Source organism: Mesocricetus auratus, unplaced genomic scaffold, assembly GCF_017639785.1.
Source record: "Mesocricetus auratus isolate SY011 unplaced genomic scaffold, BCM_Maur_2.0 Super-Scaffold_4256, whole genome shotgun sequence".
NCBI classification, from domain to species: Eukaryota; Metazoa; Chordata; class Mammalia; order Rodentia; family Cricetidae; genus Mesocricetus; species Mesocricetus auratus.
In genome coordinates this window covers 99,968,111-99,989,543 of record NW_024429182.1, presented here as the reverse complement: position 1 = coordinate 99,989,543, position 21,433 = coordinate 99,968,111, and the positions used below count along the sequence as shown (strand labels likewise).

The following is a 21,433-nucleotide window of genomic DNA, read 5'->3' as shown; positions in this document are numbered from 1 at the left end:
TGCAGTAAACAGAAGCCTCAAACTTCAACCAGTCAGACTTGCCACTTACTGGTTCTGTACCCTATCAAATTACCAAACATTCTAGGCCAGACCTGTTATCTCTAAAGTGAAATTAATAACAGTGCCTCTGTGGGTAGAGTGAATTGTACTGGGCACTTGATGGGTGCTTATTGATGTTGGGTTCTGGGACTTGTCCAGGCTCTCTGCCTCCTGGGTGCCCCAGTGTGACCAGAGCTGTCCACAGTGCTGAAGAACTCTCTTACTGGCTCTCCCTCACTCCCTCCTATCCTCAAGTCTCCCTTTCTGATGTGGCTCCCCAGAGCCCTGGGGTCTGAACAGATCCAATTTTCCAAATGGTTTCTCTGGGCTCCTATGGGGGACAGGGAGGGAATGAACCATATCTGAGGCACTCCCCAGCCTGGATTCTCAGGAAGCCAGCAGACAACAGGAGCAGTAGCCAGGATACCACGGGAGGCCCCTGATCAGAGAGAGCTCAGAAAGTCTGACCTCTGAGGACCAGGTGTGAGAACCTCAGGACTGACATAGATGCAGTGTCCACCCTGAAGTCCACCATGGCAGGTGAGTATGTGGGGAGCATGCCCTGAAGAGAAACCTGTGCTGATAGGAATTCCCCATCCCTGTACTGTGGGCTGCTGTCACTCTGGTTTTGGTATCTTCATGTAGATAAAGGTCTTTCCATCTCTGAACTCCAGGTCTCTGATGGGAATCTTTAACTCCATGTGCTCAGCCCCATAAACCAAGCAGTGACTAACCCTAAGGCCATCGCCAATTCTAAAAGATCCAAATCCCCTCCCCACTTCAGGGTGGCCCTTTCACCTATTGTGGCCATTTCAAAGGAACCAAAGGAGCTTACACCCATTGGAGGGCTGGGATATTTGGAGGAGAACATGGCTAACCTCAGAAACAGAGATCCCTGTCTCTAGGTGCTCTTCCAGCACATGGAACATCGGTGCTGAAGGGTATTTAGAGACTTACCATGAACACTGAGCTCTCTTTGCACAGTTGAAGAAACTTAGGAACAGAATGGTCTGGACTGTGTGCTACAAATCAGGGCCAGAGCTAAAGTGAAAAGCCGTACCTGCCATGTCCTACAACTGGTCTGCTGATGTCATAACCCTCTGTGCATCTTTGCAGGTCACTGACTGCAAGGTTCTTGAGGCACTGAGTCTGACCAGCAGGATCTCAGGTCAGCGTTCCTATCAGTGTTTTTTAGGACCAAGGTGCAGCCTTCCTTGTGAGCTTCAATATCTTCATCTGGACATAGAGGGGTTGACTTAGGCATCTACATCCTTAAGTCTCCAATGTTCCATATGAGGTAGACAGGTAGATGATAGATGGATAGATAGTTAGGTTAGCTGGATGGATGGATGCATGGATGGATAGATAGATAGACAGACAGATAGATAGGTAGATAAAGTGAGGATGCTGTGGGTATTGATTTGTCTTTGCCTAGGAAGATGGAGGCTAAGTTCTGTTTCTGATTTGATCCTACCTTTTGTAAGACCTTGGACAAGTCACGATCTATCCAGAATCAATTTTCTCCTCTAAAAATGAGAGTTAAGAGTCTCCCCGGGAGCTTCTGGGAGGCCCCAGAAAACTCTGAGTCAGGGACACTTTGAGAAACAGACTGTGAGGGAAGTGACTGCCACTTTGACCAATGAAGGCACACAATTTTGGTTCTCTGCGAGAGACAGGCAAAGACACTGTACAGCCAGAGCTCGTCCCGGTAGCCCTGAGGGTGGGTAGACCTTAGCTGGATGCGAGGAGACCACTCCAGAATCATAACAGGGGTCATCTGGGTCCACAGGGCTCAGATGCAAATGGAAGAACAGCTTTTCGTCCTCCAACCCTGAACTGGAGAAGCAGAGTATTGTAGGCTTCGGTTGGCAGGGCAAAATGTTAGTCCTATACACTGGAAACCCCACAGGTGGAGAGGCTGAGGCCTTGCATGAAGCTGAGACCAAACCTCCTACCTCCTTCCTGCTCAGCTCTCTGCATCTTCTGCTCCCCTCGGAGATCTGAAGATGGTGGGGGTTGTACTGAGGAAGAGGAGGGTGGCTCCATTTAGTAAGCACAGTGTGCTCAAACTCACCATACACATGACACATTCTAGTTTCCACAATCCACCAGATAACTATTTGCACCTCCACTTTTGCAGGTTGGGAAACTGAGGCTCAAAGAACCTCAGTGTCAAGCCCAAAGTTAGGAGTTAGTGAGTCTTCTTTATGGTTTCAAGGTTCTTCTCTCTCTCAGCATCAAACATGATTTCTAAAGAGCTGCCCTACCCAGATCCTTTCTGATAACATTCAAAGAAAACCTTCCCTTCTGTGAGCTACATCTCCAAGTGTAGGGCGGAGTGAGTTCTGTCTCCCCTAGGAAGCCCTCACTGTCCATACTCATGCCCACTCACCTTCTGTCCATGGCCCAAACTCATAGCTAACTCTTCCCTTGGCTGAGATCCGCCTCCCCACTCATCTGGCAGTTTCCTGGGGGCCAAACAGATCTTATTCCTCCTAGGGTTCTCAATGTGATTACATAAATGCTGTGGGCAGAAAGATAACCAAGCCCTGTGGATGGAGAAGAGGCTATAGCAGGTTTTCAGCAGGGGCCAAGAAGAGCTTTGGGGTGGTACTAAGCCTCTAACATAGAATGGAGTGGGGATGATGAGGGATGTGGACTCTGAGCCATGAATCAGACACAGAGCTTGGGTGAAAGCCAGCCTTTCCCTTATTCTAAAGCTGGCCTGATAGGCTCTTTAACTCTCTACAAGTCCCTGCAGGCCACTGGCTGCAGAATTCTTAAGACACTGAGTCTGGCCAGTAGGTCTTCAGGTCGGGAAATCTTACTGATGTTGTAGAGGACAGAGACAAGTGTACTCGGAGGGAAGTCCAAGCACCCTGGCTGAGAAGGTCATGTTTGGGGTGGAGGAGGAGCTGAATGGACTTGGGTCATAGTCCATCTTTCTACTAACTCCATGCCAGTTCCCCTAGTTCCTTCCTCTGTGCAGTGGGGTAGGGAGGCCATTTGGTCCAGGCAGGTCTGCGAAAGATGCCAGGAAAGGAACACACAGGTGTAGTGTGAGCACAGTAGCCCCAGTTCTCTTGGACACACCAAGCTCATGGGCTACAACACTTGGCACATGTGCTTTGCTCCCAGGACCTTGGACCTGGCAGCCAGGACCTTTGGGTGGAGCTAGACTTGTAGAGAACAGCAACAGGGCAGGGAGAGCTTGGTCCTCCTAAAGATGAGTGGAAGACAAAACAGCGGTCACAGGGTAAAAGAGGTAGGACCTTGAGTCCCTGAGAACTGGCATTATGCCAAATGCTGTCTGTGATGCCATTTTGTCGATACAGGAAGGCTTCTGAGCATATTTTCAGAGGAGAAGACAAGGCTCAAACAGCCTCAGAGGCTAGTCTGCAGGGAGGCAAAGGGTTGTGTGTGGATGTTATTTCTGTAGGCAATGCCCTGTTTGAGCTTCAGCCTGGGACTCGGGTTGTACATCACAGCTCTGAGCCAGTCCTAGGCAGTTCTTCAGATCATAGCTCCAAGTATCTTATGTACCAGTATGAGAAACGGCAGAAAGGCTGGACAGCAAGGCTTATCCACACTCTTCCCCCAGGACGACAGCAGGACCTGCACCTTGAATACCAGGAGTGGACAGCACCAGAAGGGAAGACCTGCTTGCCCTGCCAGAGCCCGTGGGGGCTCACTGTCCATCATCTAGGGGCAGCCTCTTCCATATCAGTTCTCTCTGTGGTATTTTGGGGTGTCCTTCTGTGGGCTGACTCCCTTTCCCTGCCAGCATGGGCAAGAGAGACCTTCACTCTTGGGGTGCTGGGTCCCTGGGACTGTGACCCCATCTTTGCCCAGGCACTCCCCAGCATGGCTACACAGCTAGCTGTAGATCAAGTCAACCAAGATGCCTCACTGCTACTGGGCTCACAGCTGGATTTCAAGGTCCTCCCCACAGGTTGTGAGACCTCTCATGCCCTGGCCACACTTGTGTCCCACAAGAACACAGTGGCTGCTTTTGTGGGCCCCGTCAATCCTGGATACTGCCCAGCAGCAGCCATGCTTGCTCAAGGCTGGGGCAAGTCCCTCTTCTCCTGGGCCTGTGAGGCTCCAGAGGGAGGAGGTGAGTTGGTGTCCACTTTGCCTTCTGCTGCCCATGTACTATTGTCTATCATGAGGCACTTTGGCTGGGCTCGTTTGGCCATCGTGTCCTCTCAACAGGACATCTGGGTAGCCACAGCCCAGCAGTTGGCCACAGCTCTCAGGGCCCATGGGCTCTCCATTGGACTGGTGACCTCTTTGGGACCCGGAGACAAGGAGGCCATGGAGGTCTGCAAGCAGCTCCACAGTGTGCATGATCTGAAAAGTAAGTATGTCTAGGTCTTTCCCTGTTGTAGGCAATCTGGACTTCACAGGGTATAAGGAGGCACTGTCTATATCAACTGGACTGAGCATTTGCCAAGTATCCGACAACAATCCTGTAAGCCATCCTTGCTGAAGGCATCCTTTGGCAACCCAGGGAGAGCAAGGGACTTGTCACACAGCAGTCGGGCAGATACCCAGGATCATAAGCTCTGGCTCAAATGTTGGTTGTGAAGCCCAGGACATTCTTGGCAGTTGCCTTTAAAATGAAAGTTCCAGGAGTATAACAAAGATCTAATCATGACTAGCATTAAAAACAATAAATAAATAAATGGAGAATAAAAAGAATAGAATTGAGAATGAATTAAATAAAATAGAACAGTGTGTGTGTATGTATGTATGTATGTAACTCTTAAAGCTACAGGCTCTTATCTGTTGTGTTTTCATTTTCCTTTTATTTTTAAGAATTTAAAAATTCACCCTCCAAACTCTTTGATGATCTATTCATTATTTAGCACTGACTGTATTGTCCAATCTTCAGTTTGTGTAGTTTCTCTTGCTATTTATTACACTGTTATCAGATAGAGTAGATAAAATTTTTTCAGGTTTTTCTTTTTTACTTGTTAAGAGCTTCTTTGTGTCCTAGAATGCAGCAAATTAGTCATGTATTGTTATTGTGTTAAGATCAGTCAGTGCCTTTACATCCAGTATAATTTGTTTCACAAAACTGGGTGCATCAATGTTTAATGCATACACGTTCATATTTGCAGTATCCTCCTAACAGATCACTCCTTTAACCAAATACACTGACTTTATTTATATTTCCTGATTTTTTCGAATTTGAAGTCTATTTAGCCAGATGTTAGAATTGCTACATTTGCATGCTTTCTGGTTCCATTGACTTGGGATATCTTTTATTATCCTTTCACCAAAAGAATCTCTTAAGGTATGTTTCTTTTTTCTTTCTCTCTCTCTCTCTTTTGGCTTTTTCAAGACAGGGTTTCTCTGTATTGTTTTGGAGCCTGTCCTGGAACTCACTCTGTAGACCAGGCTGTCCTCAAACTCACAGAGATTTGCCTGCCTCTGCCTCTGGAGTGCTAGGATTAAAGGCACGCTCTACCAAGCCCAGTGAGGTGTGTTTCTTATAGACAACAAATATATGGGTCCTGTTTTTGTTTTTTTCTGTTTTGTAAAATCTAATATATTAATCTATGTCTTTCAGTTGAGGAGTTGAAACTTAATATTCAGGATTTTTATTGAAATGTATGCATTCATTTCTGTCACTTTGTTGTTTTTGTAATATTTGGTACTTTCCCAATCCTAAATTGCTTATGCATTTTTCTAGTGTCGTTTATTCTTTCTCGTGGATGTGTTTATCTTTCTCATTTGTGTGTCATGCTAGCTCAGTGGTCATGAATGTCTTTACTTTTGTTTTATATAGAAGGATAATATGAAGGATGGCTTTGTTGGGTACATAAATCCGTGTTCTCAGTTAATTATCTTTCAGGAATTGAATGTTGTTCATAACCTCTTAGCTTTTAGAATTTTGGTTGAGAAATCCACTGTTATTATGATAGATCTGTCCCAGATGTGACTTGGTGCTTCTCTATTGTAGTTCTCAACATATACTCTCTGTTCTGTGTATTCAGTGTTTTAATTGTAATATGGTATGGGGATGTCTTTGTAGCATTCTAAATGCTTCATGTATCTGGATAGCCTACTAGATTTGGGAAATTTTCTGCTGTTCTTATTAAATGTATTTTCCATGCATTTAACTTGAAATTCTCCTTCTTCTATGTCCATGACTCTTAGGTCTAGTCCTTTAGTGGCACTGAATTAATGTCACATGTTCTGTTCACACCTTCCTATTATCTTCACCATTGTCTGAATATTTGAGTTCATGTACTTTGACTTCAAGACCTGACATTCTATTCTCTGTCTTACACTTGATTCATCTTCTTCTGGGGCTCTCCATTAAGTTTTTATTTTAGTTATTGAACTATTCACTTCCAATATTTGAACTTGACCTTTTCAGTATTTCTTTTCAAATTGGTGATGATGGTGGTGGTGGTGGTGTGTGTGTGTGTGTGATGTGAGTATGTGGATGATCATACCATGGTACACATATGTGTTCTAGGAGCACAGGCTTTTGGAACTGCATTGTTGGGTGGCAAGCACCTTTACCCACTAAGCCACCAGTATTTCTTTGTATGACTCCCCTTTCATATCATGCACTGACTTATTCCTCTTGCTGCTTATTTGTGCCCTCTTTTAGTTCATCCAGTAATTTCTTTGTAGCCTCTTTGATTCTCTTGAACATTCTTACAATCTTTCTTTTTAACTCTCCATTTGAACTACATCTTCTCTTTGTGACTGCTTTCTGTGTAATTACTGATTTTCAAGTAGTCACAGTGCCTTTATTTTTCACGTTGTTTTTTTTCTGTTTCAATGTTGAAACTTGCACACTGGGAATAGGTTGTTGGCTGGATTTTTTATTTTTTTTTTGTTTTTTCAAGACAAGGTTTCTCTGTATTGTTTTGGAGGCTGTCTGTCCAGCCCGGCCTTGAACTCGCAGAGATCCGCCTGCCTCTGCCTCCCGAGTGCTGGGATTAAAGGCGTGAGCCACCACCACCCAGCCTGGATTTTTTTTACTACCCCTATTATTGTGGAAGACTCTGCAATGTTCAAGTGAGCATAGATTATAGCAGAACTGAGGTGCCAATTCCCTCTCTTTCAGTATTTGGACCTTCAGCCCATGTGCTCTCAGGGCCTTGGTCCTGGTCCCATATTATTTCAATGTAGCTGATTCTGGCAGATGATACATGAGTTGTTGCAAATAACCCAACAACCAAGATGTATCTTCACTCTTGGAAATCTCAAGCCCAGGCTCCTGGGTGCTGGACAAGAGTCCAAACTAGCATGGTTAGTCTTTATGAATGGGACCAGATGTTCCACCTCTTCTTGCTGGAGATGGATGGCTCAACATTTGAATGCTTAGTTCTGTGAAATGTACCCTCCAGCTGAGCTCTGGGGACAAGGCAGCAACAGGCTAGGTCTCAGAGGCTAGAGCCTGAAACTGGAGAAGGAACAGAATCCAAAGGAAATGACCTATTTGTTTGGATGTGAACAGGGTTTCCCAGAGGAGATGACGTTAGGGTGGGGATTAACGATGAATAAGGCAGAAGTCAGCTGCAGAATAGATATGAGACAGGGGCATCCTAGACAGACATGCCAACTAGCCCAAGGAGTGCAGGGAACACACCTCATGGCTGAGGAAGATGAGGCACAGTTTGATTCTTCATGGCTGGAGCAGTATGGGAGAAGCTAAGGAAGCCATGAGACCATGCCTCAGCCCTGTGGCAGGGAACTGAGTTCCAGTCATGATGCTGAGATTCATATGCAGGAGACAGAATGGTGAGGAGAACTGTAGGAATTTCATGCTGGCCCTATTAGCTGCGTGGCCTCTGACAAGTCCCTGAAACTTGCCTGTTCTTTCAATGTTCTTTCTTTCCAATGTTACGTACTTTTCAATAGTTCTTTAAATGGCATGAGGCAGTTCAGAATGCCCAATGCATAGGGAAGAGGAGAGGTGCTTTGTACCAGCTTTCTTCCTAGTTATGTGGTTTTTAGCTCTCCCTTGTGGCCAGATACAAAACAGAGCTTCCAACTTCCCCCTAAGAGAAAAGGTATGTCTGGGGAAGAAACCCTAAATAGAACAGTGGCAGAGCATGTGGGACATGGCCATAGTTCTTTGTCTGCCTATCCCAGCGGGTATTTATTGAGGAGCTCTTCCCACTGTTTAGATTTCAGACAACTCAAGACCACCAGCTCAAATAACACAGCCACTCAGGCTCTCATCCAAGGAAAGAACTCCATCCAGTCTCTGACCTCTGTGTGATGAGAGGCCTCAGGCCCCACAGAGAGACCCCTGCTCTTCTGTGGTAGCTCCATATTCCCAGGTTTTCTAGGGAAAAGGATGGCAGTAGGGACCCGGTTTCATCTCAGCCAATGGTGACTTTCTGGGTCATGGCTGCAAGCCTATCGGGGACCTGAAGCAGGAAGAGAAAAAGAAGCAGATGGGGTCTGTGTGAACCTTCATCCTGGGTAGGATTCCTTCTGTCTTATGCCTGGGAAGGCAATTGGATTCGTTATTACTGAGGGCTGTAGCAGGCATTTTCTCAATGTGAAAAAAGTACCTGAGAAAAACAGCTTGAAAGGAGGGATGCTTATTTTAGGTCACAGTTTCAGTTCAAGGTCATCTGGGTCTCCTTGCTTTGGACCTGAGGTGAGGCCGGATATCATGGTGGTGGCAGGGGCTGCTCACATCATAGCACAAGGAACCAGAGTCAGGAAGGAGAAAGGATAGCCTTCAGAGGCATGGTCCTAGGGACCCACTCCCTCCAGAGAGGTCCCACATCCCATCACATCCCAATAATGCCACCAACTATAAACTTATCCTTGGACTAGTGTAGTCAAAGGCAGAGCTCTCCTGACCCAATCATTTCTCAGTGCTTAGACTCTTAGATGCCACCCAAGGCCATAGTTGAGGTCACAGCATGATTATGAATGGAGCAAAATACGGCCAATCAAACAGTGGGATATCATACAACCATGTAAGTAATGAAGTACTGACTCACACCACAACCAAGATGGGCATGGAGTACTTCAAATAAAAGAAGTTGGACATTAAGGACTGCATGTCAGATGAGTCCCGGTAGATGAAAATGTCCAGAACAGGCAATCCTTTGAGATGAGCAATAGACTAGGAGGGAGGACGGGGTGGCAGAGGGGGTGATGAATATTCCCTCAGATTAAATAACAGTGATTTTTTTCTGTTCAATTTTCAAATGTACTTAAACTACCAAAGCACGCACTTTTAAGGATAGGTTGTCTGACATGGAAATGATAGTTTTGAAGATAATTTACTTATTTTTATTTTATATGCATTGGTGGTTTTGCCTTCATATATGTCTGTGTTGTGGATGTCAGATCCTCTGGAATTGGAGTCACAGACAGTTGTGAGCCACCATATGGGTGCTGAAATTGAACCCAGGTCCTCTGGAAGAATATGTTAACCTCTGAGCCATCTCTCCATGCTCTGGAAATCATCTTAATTTTAAAAACTTAAGCATGAAGCCATACACCTATAATTCCAGTCCCTGGTATATCGAGGCAGGAGGATTGCAGACTCAAGGCCAGCCTGGACTACCTAGGAAGTTCAAGACTAGTGTAGACTCTATGACAAGACTCTATTTCAAAACACACACACTCACACACACACACACACACACACACACACACTTTTTAAAAATTATAAACTGGTAGTGAGCCCTGGGTTCAAATCTCAGCTCTACTACTATGGTGCCTATATGTTCTGGGGAACTCATTAACCTTTCTGTGCCTAAATTTCCTCACCCGGAAATTCAAAAATGATATACATCTTCATGCTACTATGATTTTTTTGCTACTATGATGGTGCCATGTAAGTCCAGGCTGGCCTTAAACCACAATCCTTCTGCCTTGGTGTCTCAGTGCTGGCGTTACACATTATACATGCATGGATTCCACCACATGCAGTAATGAATGACTAAACGTGAAGACACCTGGGGACCGCTGTAGAAAGTTGTCCATGCATATCAGCAATTATCAAGTCATGAGGGTTGGGGTGGATCAGAAGCTGAGGCAGATGCTGTGTGCCGCTCTGGGGTGGAAGGTCAGAAGGGTCATCATCTTAATACAAGGGTATCTTCCATAGGAACAATTTTTTAACCTAGATGTGGTAACCTCAGTCACAGTTACTATGGGGTCAGACTGAAGTCAAATCTCACTCATACCCAGAATGCTTAGGGGCTGGAGTTAGAAATGTGACCACAGATATTAGGAGCTCTGAGGGCCTTGGGATTTGGGTTTCCCGAAAGGACTGAAGTGCAAAGATGACCCTGAGGTGTTCACCCCCAGTTGTGATTCTGTGCATGCACTCGGCACTCCTGGGGGGCCTGGAGCAGAGCGCCCTGCTGCGCTGCGCTTGGGAGGAGGGCCTGACAGACGGGAGAGTCGTCTTCCTGCCCTATGACACTCTGCTCTTCGCCCTGCCCTACCGCAACCGCTCCTACCTGGCCCTGGACGACCGTGGGCCCTTTCGGGAGGCCTACGACGCAGTGCTCACTATCAGCCTGGAGTCTGGTCCTGAGAACCCAGCTCTCGCTGCTCCCAAGATGAGTGGAGGTGCCGCTTTCCACCTGGAGCCAGAGCAGGTGGGTGTGTCAGATTCTCTTCAGCCTGGAAGGTGGGGCCTTGAGCCAGGATATGTGCACATCTTATCCATGACGGGCCTCTTGGCCTGGGCCAGGGACCCACTGGGCAAGCCAGCCCCACCCCACCACGCCCTGTGTCTGCCTGCCTAGCCCATAGGTGTTGGCTCATGCTCTCCTCCCACCCCACCCCCATCTTCCTTCCTGCTGTGTTGTAACAGTGTACTCAGCTCCCATAATTTTAATGTCCAATTACTTTTCCTCTTGTGATAGCCGACTTCTCTCTAGTGAGCTAAAAGAAGAATGTATTGGGGTGAGTTTTTGGAGGTCACCACTGTGACTCTGAAAAGTGCTCATGGTGGGGTGTAGCTACTGGCTTAGTTTTGACTTCTAGGACTCAGCTGAACTCCAATGCCTGCTTCTTAATGAATAAGGATAGTAGTGGCTTGAGGAGGTGACAGGAACACGGGTGCTGAACTGAGTCTCACATGTGCCATCACATCAGGTGAGGGGACCTGGTGAAGGAAAAGACAGGCTTCGTTCTATTGGGGGACACAAACGATAACCAGGAAACAAGATGAACAGATTCAAAGTGTGATGGTCCTGCCAAGAAAGTAGACAAGGGTCAAGGGATGGAGAGAGGTTGGCATAGAGGAATGGACAACAGGGACAGGATGAACCAAGAAGGCCTCCAAGAGAAGAGGACTCTTGAGTGGAGCTCAGGGATCAGGAAGTATCCAGATGAGGACCTGAACAAAGATCAACGAGGAAGAACCTTCAAGAACCAAGAGGCTTGCTTTTGGAAGGTTTGAGATGCCTGTGACACATCTGAGTTAGAGGTAGAATAGTAGTGGTGGCACACATGGAGGCCGTGAGGTTAATCAGTGGGGCTGGAGTAATGTGTGACCAAAGAGTGGACTGTTTGGGGGCGAGGATGACAGTCTAAACAATCCTGCAAGCCCCTGGGATGTCTAGGGTAAAAGGATGGAGGACTTTCTCTTCCACAGGTGTCCCCACTCTTCGGAACTATCTATGATGCTGTCATCTTGTTGGCCCATGCCCTGAACAACTCTGAGAACCATGGAGCAGGGCTCCCAGGAGCTCACTTAGGGGACCACATAAGAGCTCTTGATGTGGCTGGTTTTAGCCAGAGAATTCGGATGAATGGGAAAGGCAGAAGGCTAGCCCAGTATGTCATCCTGGACACAGATGGTGAAGGAAGCCAGTTGGTTCCCACCCACATTCTGGACACAAGTACATGGCAGGTGCAGCCGCTAGAAAAGGCTATCCACTTTCCTGGAGGGAGCCCTCCAGCCCATGATGCCAGCTGCTGGTTTGACCCCAACACACTATGCATAAGAGGTAATTCACTGTCCACCCAATAATCTCTCATCTGTCCATCCATCCATACACCTATCCTTCCTTCCATCTATCTGCCCACCCATCCTTCCTTCATCCATCCATCCACCCATCCATCCATATACCAATCCATCTATTCATCCATCCATCTTCTCACTAGCCTACCTGTCTTTCCATCAATCTACCACCAACCCACCTATTCATCCATCTACCCACCCACACACCCATCCATCAGTCTACCTATCTTATGTCTCCATCTGTTTACTCATCCATTCTTCGCTAAAACTGTCTATGTGAGTAGTCCTACAAAAGGGGGGCAAGAGCAAATATAAAGAAGAGCTATGACCTCTCATGGGAGGCCTGACCAGTAGCTGAGAAGCACTAGGAGATCAGCAAGGCCTCCCTTGGATGATCAGGGCTAGAAATGGATGCCCCAGCTCACAGATCTCCTAAATGCCCCACAACCCTGTGAATAGGCCATTACCCCCTATAGACACCATTAAAGAACTGAAGTTCAGAAAGCCTTGGTGACTTTCTAGAGTCACACAGGAAGGCAGTAGCTGGACCCAAGTCTGCTGGCTCCAGGTAAGGAATTCATTTTCCTTATGTCCATTGGGGGGGTACGGGGCAGGAGGCCCTCACATGTCTGATATCTGTCATTCATCTATCCTGGCCATCATCCTTTATGACACATGTGACTACGAACACAGGGAAGTGAAAACACATGTGTACAGTCACATATGTGCAAGCACATCCCCCAATGTACACATGATCATTATGGCGGCAGTGACAGGTTGACCAGGCTTGTATATGTCCCTGTCCTGCCTCAAACTTTCTGTGCCTCCTTTTGTCCCAGACTCAGCCAACCCTGTTCTTCCAGCCCTAATCTACAGACACAGCAACTCCTGCACCTTCCCAGGCACATACTACCCCATCTGACCTCCCTTGAAAGGAATGCATGTATTCCTGACCCCGGTGCCACCTCAACTTGCTTGACCACATCTGTTCTGTAACGTGTGTATTCCTTATCATAAGCAAGCACTGCATTGAGCTATACCCCCTGCCTCCTCACACACCAGCTCCTCCCTGAGTATCACATTCACAGCAGCATGCCCAGCCAGGAAGAATGTGAATACCGAGAAGGCTCCTGAGGAAGGAGGAGCTGAAGCCCTCACCTGCTCCTCCGCACCTCTTTTCTTCTACAAATAGTGATTCCTGTTTCCTGGTCCTCCACTGTTCACTCTGGGGAGAAGGAGAGCACAGAACAAAGACCCTGTCCTCCCACTGACTCTCTTGAAGACAAATCTAGGTCCCACCCTCTAGGGGCTTCAGCCTGTGACAGGCAGGGATGGCTAGAGACCTCACAGGGCAGGGCTTGGGGAGGGCAGCAGCAGGGCCCTGAGAGAATGGTCCCTGCTTTAATGACACCTGTCTTTCTCTGCACAGGTGTGCAGCCCCCCAGCAGCCTCCTGACTCTGACGCTGGCCTGTGTCCTGGCTCTGGTTGGTGGCATCCTTGCTTATCTCATCAGGTGAGGCTGATGGGCCTGGCTCAGGCTACCCGCATCCCTGTCCTATGGGGTCTCCATTGGCAACCTACAGGGGTGTTCCCCACCTCCTCTCCCTGCTCTCAGGGCCTGCTGCCTCCTTTCCCTCTCTTGGCTGCACCCAAGAAGAGCCAGGAGCCCTGGCTGCCTCCTGAGAGGTCTGTTTGAGACTCGAGGAAGGAGCCTGTGACTCTGGATGAGACTGCCTCTGAGCCTCAGGCTCCTGTTTGCACAGTGAGGGGCTAAACAGGTCTATCTCAGGGATCCCTAAGCTTTGCAAACACCCCCCCCCCCCCGCCATGCCTGAATTCAAACACTCCGGAGCCTCAGCCATATCGAGAGGGGGTTAGCTTCCCACTCTCACCTCTAACAGGGCCTCAGGGAAACTGGTCTACGCACTAGTAGGCCCATCAGGCCCTGGGAAGTTGCAGGCCTGAGCCCAAGGCCAATGGGCTCTGTGTGGACATTACTTGGTGCGCACCAGCCCTGAAGCTGGCACTGATGTGGGACTAGGGGGTGGGTGCTGAGTCAGAGGCAGGGCAATAGCCTGACTGAGGCCTGCTTTCTCTGCTTCCAGGCTTGGCCTTCAGCAGCTACAGCTGGTACAGGGCCCCCATCGGATCCTGCTGACAGCCCGGGATCTCACCCTCCTCCATCGGACCCCCAGCCGGCGGGTGGGTGTGCAGGCCTGGGCTGTGTGGGCAGAGAGGTAGGCTGGGTCTGGCCTCGTCACCACCTCTGCTCCTGTTCCAGAGGCTGCATGTGGACAGTGGCAGCGAGTCAAGGAGTGTGGCGGAAGGAGGGAGCCCAAGGTCAGTGATCCAGGGGTCAGCAAGAAGCCTACCAGCCCTCCTGGAACATACCACTGTGGCCCTGTACCAGGTGAGGGCCATCACCACCCCGCAACAGGCCTGGAAGGCGGTGGCCAGTTTGGAAGAAGTCAATCAAAGGCAGAGTCTTTGGCTTCTGGGGTCCCCTTCTGTTGGGACTTTTCTGGATCCGCTAGTGCGTGGACAGCAGCTCCAGAAATGGGAAACAGACAGTTGGCTCCCACCGGCATGTTTCATGGCTGACCTTGGCAGTCAGACAGTCTCTTTGGCCTTGGCCCAGATCACCTACCTGCTCAAGCAGTGAGACCCCCCAGTCCCTAAAACCAGGGTGAAGGCAGTACCCAGCCTCAGACACTCCAGGAAAAAGCTGGACCTCCAGCTGACAGGGAATCTACAGAGTCAAAGATCAGACAAACAAGATTATGGTTGCAGAGAGCACAGCCATTTTTCAGATGCCGTTAGTGTCAAGTTCAACTGTTTACTAATATATGGTTCTTTTCCTATGGCTGCCACGGTTACTGAGCTTGGCTAATTGTTTCCATAGGAAGCAGCATGAGGCTCTTGTTGCTTATTTTCCACCCCTGCCAGGCAACCCCACCTTTTCCTTTTCCTACCCAAAGGAGACTTTAATGACACACAAAGCACAGTAGCCAGCAGGCTGCAGGTGAGGCTGTGCAGAGACGATCCACTAGGGACCAGAGCAGAAGGCTGGGACCACACTGAGAGCCGGGCCTCGTCCCTCCCGCCCTTCTCTCATGCCTCTTCTGGAACCCCTAGTCACAGCTTGGGTATCACAGGTACCTGAACCCTTCCTGGTAAAGCTGGCCTCCAGCTGGGACCTTCCTGCTAGCTGAACCTTTTTAGTTCTCATTGTTGGTTGCCTTGCTTTGCAGAGTTGGAAGCTGAGGCTCAGACTAGAAGTTACCTACCCAGGTCCCAGGGCTCCAGGGAGGTAGAGTGAGGAGTGAGCCTCAGGTCCACCAGCCAGAGCCTGCCTCTCTCCCTGAAATAGCTGCTTACTGCTCCCAGGCTATGCTCAGCTCAGAACACAGAAGAGGGTGCACGTATACGGTAGCCACTAAGACCGAGAGATGGTGGAATTGCCTGTGATCACCCTGCTAGCGAACGAAAGCAGGCAAACTCTTGTTTGTTTTTCTGATTTTGAGTGTTCATGTCATATTTATTTATTTATTCATTTTTATACCCTGACCACAGTTTTCCCTCCTTGCTCGCCTCCCCTCTTTCCTCCCTGCCTCCCCTTCTCCTCCCCTCCACCAATCCACTCCTCCTCCATTTCTTTTAAGGAAAGTTTTCTTTTTCTTTTTCTTTTTTTTTTTTGAGTCAGGTTTTCTCTGGGTAGTTCTGGCTGTCCTGGAACTCTGCTCTGTAAACCAAGCTGGCTTCCAACTAAGAGATCCACCTGCCTCTGCCTCAAAAGTGCTGGGATTAAAGGTGGGCACCACCATCTTCTGACTCAAACACTTGTTCTTGCTTAACAGGGAGACTGGGTATGGCTGAAGAAGTTTGAAGCAGGCATGGCTCCTGAACTGCGGCCAAGCAGCCTCAGCCTCCTGAGGAAGGTAGGGCCATAGATGGAGGGGTGCCAGGGCCAGAGAGGCACATGTTCATGACACCCTCACTGGTCTGGATTGATTCCTACTCCCTGAGCAAGCTTCTGGCCTAAGAGAGCCATTGCTTTCCCTGTTATCACCGTCCAGTGACAGCATCTCATGTTAGCCATCATCATGGGCACCATCACACACCAGCATCCCTCAAGCCATGTCAACATTGCCAAAACTGTCTGGCACAGCTCTTCCTCCCCCAGAAATGGAATCTGGGTACCACCTAGGGTCCTCAGCCTGTGCCTGCCTCCCTGTATCCATCCCTGCATCCATTGTTTACTCATGTGCCTGCAGAGTTCTGGGCTTAGGAGAAGAGGTTCTCTTTCCTGAGGGAGCTTCAATCACCATCATGGACCACATAAGCACCTTCCCCCAAGATTATCACCATCAGAGAGGCACGATCAGAGGGAGGGAGGGCAGCGCCCAGGTTTCCTGCCTCCATGGAATACCTGGGTAGCCAATGCTACCCAGCCTAGGAGAGCGTGAGGAGGGCAGGGTATGCATAGAACAACCTAGAACTGTCCCTGGCAAATGGCATGCCTTTGAGAAATGAGGAATTTCATCAAATTGTGACTTTTGTTATTCTTTATGATACTCAGCATCAGCTACCAGTTCCGAGAGATTAGGTGACAGGGGTAGTCAGTCATTTCCCTGCAACCAGTTTGAGAAGGAGATTAAGCGGCTGGGGGTAGTTAGGCATTTCCCTTATAGCCTGTGTCAGCAGCTTCTCTAAGAAAGAGAGGTCTTATATGGGGGTCAGCCAAGTTTGGAGATTGCTTGAGGGTAGCCACAGAACTTCTCAGAGCCTTTACTATGTGCCATTCTGGCTATCTACTGGTGTATAACAATGTACTCTAAAATGCAGTGGTCAAAAACAACAATGCCATTGCTCATCTATCCATCTCAGGGTCTTGATGAAGGGTCCTCGGGGGCCTTCTAAGGTGCCTTTTGCCCCCTGCAGATGCGGGAGATGCGGCATGAGAATGTTACTACCTTCCTGGGCCTTTTCGTGGGACCTGAGTTTAGTGCTATGGTACTGGAACACTGTTCCCGTGGCAGCCTGGAGGATCTGCTTCGGAATGAGGCCCTGAGGCTAGACTGGACTTTCAAGGCCTCCCTGCTGTTGGATCTGATCAGAGTGAGAGCCGAGCCTCCCAGGAGCTAAGAGTCAACGGGAGGGGTGGGAGATGGGGCATGCTCAGATTTCCCACAGCTTTGAAATCTGACAATGCAAAGAATGAGTTGAGGTCAGAAGGCCTCTGAGTCCTGTGGACATCCCAGGGTCCTTCTCACTCCTCAATAACCCTGTGTGTCCCCTTCCAGGGTGTGCGGTATCTGCACCATCGGCATTTCCCCCACGGGCGCCTCAAGTCCAGGAACTGTGTGGTGGACAGTCGTTTCGTGCTCAAGATCACTGACCATGGTTATGAAGAGTTCCTGGAATCTCACTGTTCTCCTAGGCCTCAGCCAGCCCCGGAAGGTTGGCGTGAGCAGGGGGCTACCAGGAGGGTGTGATATATTGGTGTTTGTAAAGAAGGGGAGGGGGAGACCTCCAGTGCCCCACAGCTTCTGCGTTGGGACCTGGAATTGGTGGGTTTTCTGTTCTGGAAGAACCTGAGGCCCTTGACCTGGGAGTCCAGGAGAACATATGTGTCTAGGTCCTCTCAGGTACAGAAATGGCAGCAAGAGACCCTTTCCTGTGGTTGCAGAGCTTCTATGGACGGCTCCTGAGCAGCTGCGGGGGCCTGGGGGGCCTGGCAAGGCCAGCTTCAAAGGCGACGTCTTCAGTCTGGGCATCATCCTGCAGGAGGTACTTACCCGAGGCCCACCCTACTGCTCCTGGGGACTCTCAGCAGAAGGTACGCGTCCCTCTGTCAGGGACCCTGCAGTTGCCCCCCACCACTATGCCTGTCCAGTCCCAGAGACCTGTCCTATAGATAGCGGCCTGACCTTCCTCTTCCTCCACCAAAGTTCAGCCCAGTGGACACTGCCTATTTCAAGCCTGGGTTTAGGAAGTCAGGGAGGGGCCAGATTTCAGATCTAGGGGTCCATTTGGCCTCGATGCTGAACATCGTATAAGACCACCCAGATAGGCTTTGCAAGCCTTAGTTCCAGGTGAGGTCCTCCAGGTAGGACAGGAGCTTTCATGTGCGGGCATCAGGGACCTTCAGATAGGGCTCAGTCCAAGCCTGCTGCTTCCTAGAATGTGCTCTCTCTGGCCTTGGAAAGTGTAGGATCCAGAGCTTAGCTTTGAGAACTAGGTCTAAAGCTGGCTCCACAACCATTTGCTCCACAATTTTGAATAAATCCTCTTTAGGTCTAAGCCTCAGTTTCCTTACCTATAAAATGGGTATCAGGCTGCCTGCCTCACAAAGTCACTCTGTGTGCAGCTTTGCACTCTAGATAAAGGGCCTGAAACGTGGTAGTAGTTGCTCAGTAAAATCTGCCTGGGCAGTTTGGGGATAGGCTAATGGGGGTCTCACCTGCATCTAACATTTTGGAGGATGCCTGTGTGCATGTGGGTTCCCAGGCACTGTCTGGAGTGCTCTGTCTGATGCCCTGGGAGGTGACTGGCTGATGAGCCTTTGTCAGAGATTTAAGTGATGCTCAAAGCAGGGCAGGGACTTCTCAAGGAGGAAGTGGAGTTTGGACGATGGTCTCCTCATCCAGGCAAGGCATTCTTAGGGACCAGGCGAGCAGCCTCCTTCACAGAAGCCAGCGCTGCTGAGAACAGAGAGTCAATGGGTGTGAACAGTGGCCCTGGCACAAGAGGACCTGGGGCCAGCCTAGGGCCATTTTTCTTATCATGCTTGCATTTCTTTTATCCTCCAAGATGCTGAAACCCAGGTCTAGGAGGATGGCTGGGCCAGCAAAGTGCATGCCGTGCAATCATGGGGAACCAAGTTTAGATCCCCAGCACCCACAAAAAAAGCTGGGTGTGATGGCACAGCCCCAGGGAGGAAGAGACCAGGGGGCCCTCGGGGATTGCTGGTCAGTTAGCCAAACTGACAAGCTTCAGGTTTAGTAAGAGAGCCTGTCTTTAAAAAATAAGATGGGGGTCGATTGAGAGAGACACTCAGCACTGACCTCTGACCTCTACATGTGTGCCATCTGTGCACACGCACCCCCTACTCAGCCCCCCAGACCCTGCACAGAATGCTGGAGCCTCCACACCGTCGTCAGCTTTTCCTATTTGCTGACTGCAGAAACACCCGATGACAGATGCTATTCAGGAATCTGCAATGCTTTGAAATGGATTTACGTTTCCTTCATCACAGTGCAATCGGTGTGCTTTTAAAACACAGCTGCGCGTGTGGGCATGCTCCATATCACTTCCATCTGCACGCACTTCTTTGTGAGCTCACAGCCTCTCGGTGCTTGTGGTCTGAGGCTCTTGGAGTCTGATGCCTAAGGCTGGGACCCTGTAGACAGACAGAGTGGAAATCAAGGATACTGTCATGTCTGCTTTTTACTGGCCTGTATAGGCACCCCCTTCACCCTATGAGCCTTAGTTTACCTGTTTGTAATGCTGGACATTAATAGCCAGTGTGTGGTAGCACAGACCTGTTACTTCAGCATTCGGGAAGCAGAAGCAGGAGGATAGTGAGTTTGAGTATAGCCTGAGCCGCATTGGGAGTTTCAGAAAAGCCATGGACTTCCCTGTTTCTAAAACATGACAATCAAGCCTAGGGATGTAGCTCAGTTGGTAGAGTGCTGTCCTAGCACGAACAAAGCCCTGGGTTAGAGCCTTAGCATCGCATCACCAGGCGTGGTGGCACACACCTGTACTATTGGGATCAACATGGGGGATGCGTGAGGATCAGAAATTTAAGATCGTCTTTGGCTATGTAATAAGTTTGAGGCCAGCCTGAGACAAACAAACAAACAAGCAAACACCTACACAAAATCATAAAGAGACAGAGATCTCTCACTATCCCCCAAAAGGTGGCCAACCTAGGGTGGGGAGAAGGGGCCTGTGGAGGAAGAGGGGAGGTTACACTGCTATGGCCCAACCTGTACAGAATGCACATGGATGACCGAAGTCCTGTGTTTATCTGCAGGCTCAGAGCTGAGCACAGAGCCCAGCCCCTCTTCTACGCGGTCTTGATGACCTCTCGGCTTTGCCAGGGGCAGTCGTCAGGGGTGGGGTGTGGGACTGAGGCGTAGAGGGGCAGAACCAGAGGCGAGAAGAGCACTGGACTCTGCGGCCTCGATGTATGGGTCTCACCTGGTAGAGCAGGAATGTCTTGGGTGATGGGGGCTGTGTTTGCATCACTCTGGTGAAGAGTGGTGTAGTCTCTGGGTGTTGAGATGGGTATGGAGAGCTGTGCTGTCAGGTTTTGACCACAAGGGTGGGAATCACCAGAACAGCAGCCTTGGGGAGAGCTTGCCAGGTGTCAGGCACTACCTTCTGTATCTCCTCCCTCAGCATCCCTCAAGAGGAGGCCCTCTGACCCCCATTTCACAGATAAGGAGACTGAGGCTGAAGGGCTTTCCATCTTCTCTGCCACCTCATAGGGAGTGGTAGCAGATTTGGAACTTAAACCCAGCTCTCTTGGCCCAGACTCTTCCTCTGGCCACAGTCTGAGGCAGACCCAGATTAGCAAGGCTGTGTGCACGCCAGCTATGCAGAAGACATGGATGAAAAGTCCTGGGAGCATCCCTCAGGCCCAAGTCCCCCTTCCCTGCCCTACCACAAGACTCCTCCCATAATCCCTCAGGGCATCTTGACCCAAGGTACCCATGGGGTTTGCTGCAGAGATCATCCAGAAGGTGGCATCTCCCCCTCCTCTGTGCCGGCCACTGGTGTCCCCTGATCAGGGCCCCCATGAGTGCATCCAGCTGATGCAGCAGTGCTGGGAGGAATCTCCGGAGGACAGGCCAAGCTTGGACCAGATCTACACACAGGTTAGTGCTCCCCAGAGGTAGGTTGGTGCTCCCCAGAGGCACAGGTGCTTAGAAGCACTCCTGTCCACTCCTGACTTGACCCAGTGCAGGGCCTGGAAATGATGGGTAGTCAGGGCACACAGGCTAGCAGCACCACTCTGAGGAGGACTCTAGTAGAGTGAGTGCCATGTTTGCCAGTGCAATCCTGAGTGTCCTGTCTTTTTCCAGTCACTCCATTCTCAAGGCAACCCTCTGAAGAATATCGCCATGGTCTTGACTCTGTGGAAGATAAACGAGGCAGAGACAAGTTCTCAAGGGACCTGACCAGGCGACCTGCCTGTGTGTCTGAAGAGCTGTTGGGGAGCCTCAGCCAGGACCAGGCCTCCTCGCACCCAAGCAGGGGAGCCTTTATAGTGACGATAGAGACAGGCCTGGTCCAAGTCAGTGAAGAGGAGATTAGATGGGCTCTGCCCCCTCCCCACCCTGCTTTAGGACTGCAGCGGGAGGGCTGAGGCAAGTCTTCACGAGTCCTCAGGGCTGTGT

At 49.6% G+C, this 21,433-nt stretch overlaps 1 protein-coding gene across 1 annotated transcript in view; it reads left to right on the top strand.

Annotated features, from left to right (window-relative positions):
- The first annotated feature begins 572 nt into the window (after positions 1–572).
- LOC101843871 (guanylate cyclase D) overlaps positions 573–21,433 on the top strand; it is a 37,502-nt gene continuing 16,641 nt past the window's right edge. The window contains exons 1-12 of the mRNA XM_040731802.1: positions 573–579; positions 3,641–4,399; positions 10,354–10,649; positions 11,654–12,008; positions 13,452–13,536; positions 14,129–14,225; positions 14,305–14,433; positions 15,881–15,961; positions 16,965–17,141; positions 17,327–17,483; positions 17,713–17,862; positions 20,763–20,911. Of these exons, the coding sequence (XP_040587736.1) occupies positions 573–579; positions 3,641–4,399; positions 10,354–10,649; positions 11,654–12,008; positions 13,452–13,536; positions 14,129–14,225; positions 14,305–14,433; positions 15,881–15,961; positions 16,965–17,141; positions 17,327–17,483; positions 17,713–17,862; positions 20,763–20,911 (2,442 nt within the window). The remainder of the gene's footprint in view (positions 580–3,640; positions 4,400–10,353; positions 10,650–11,653; positions 12,009–13,451; positions 13,537–14,128; positions 14,226–14,304; positions 14,434–15,880; positions 15,962–16,964; positions 17,142–17,326; positions 17,484–17,712; positions 17,863–20,762; positions 20,912–21,433) is intronic.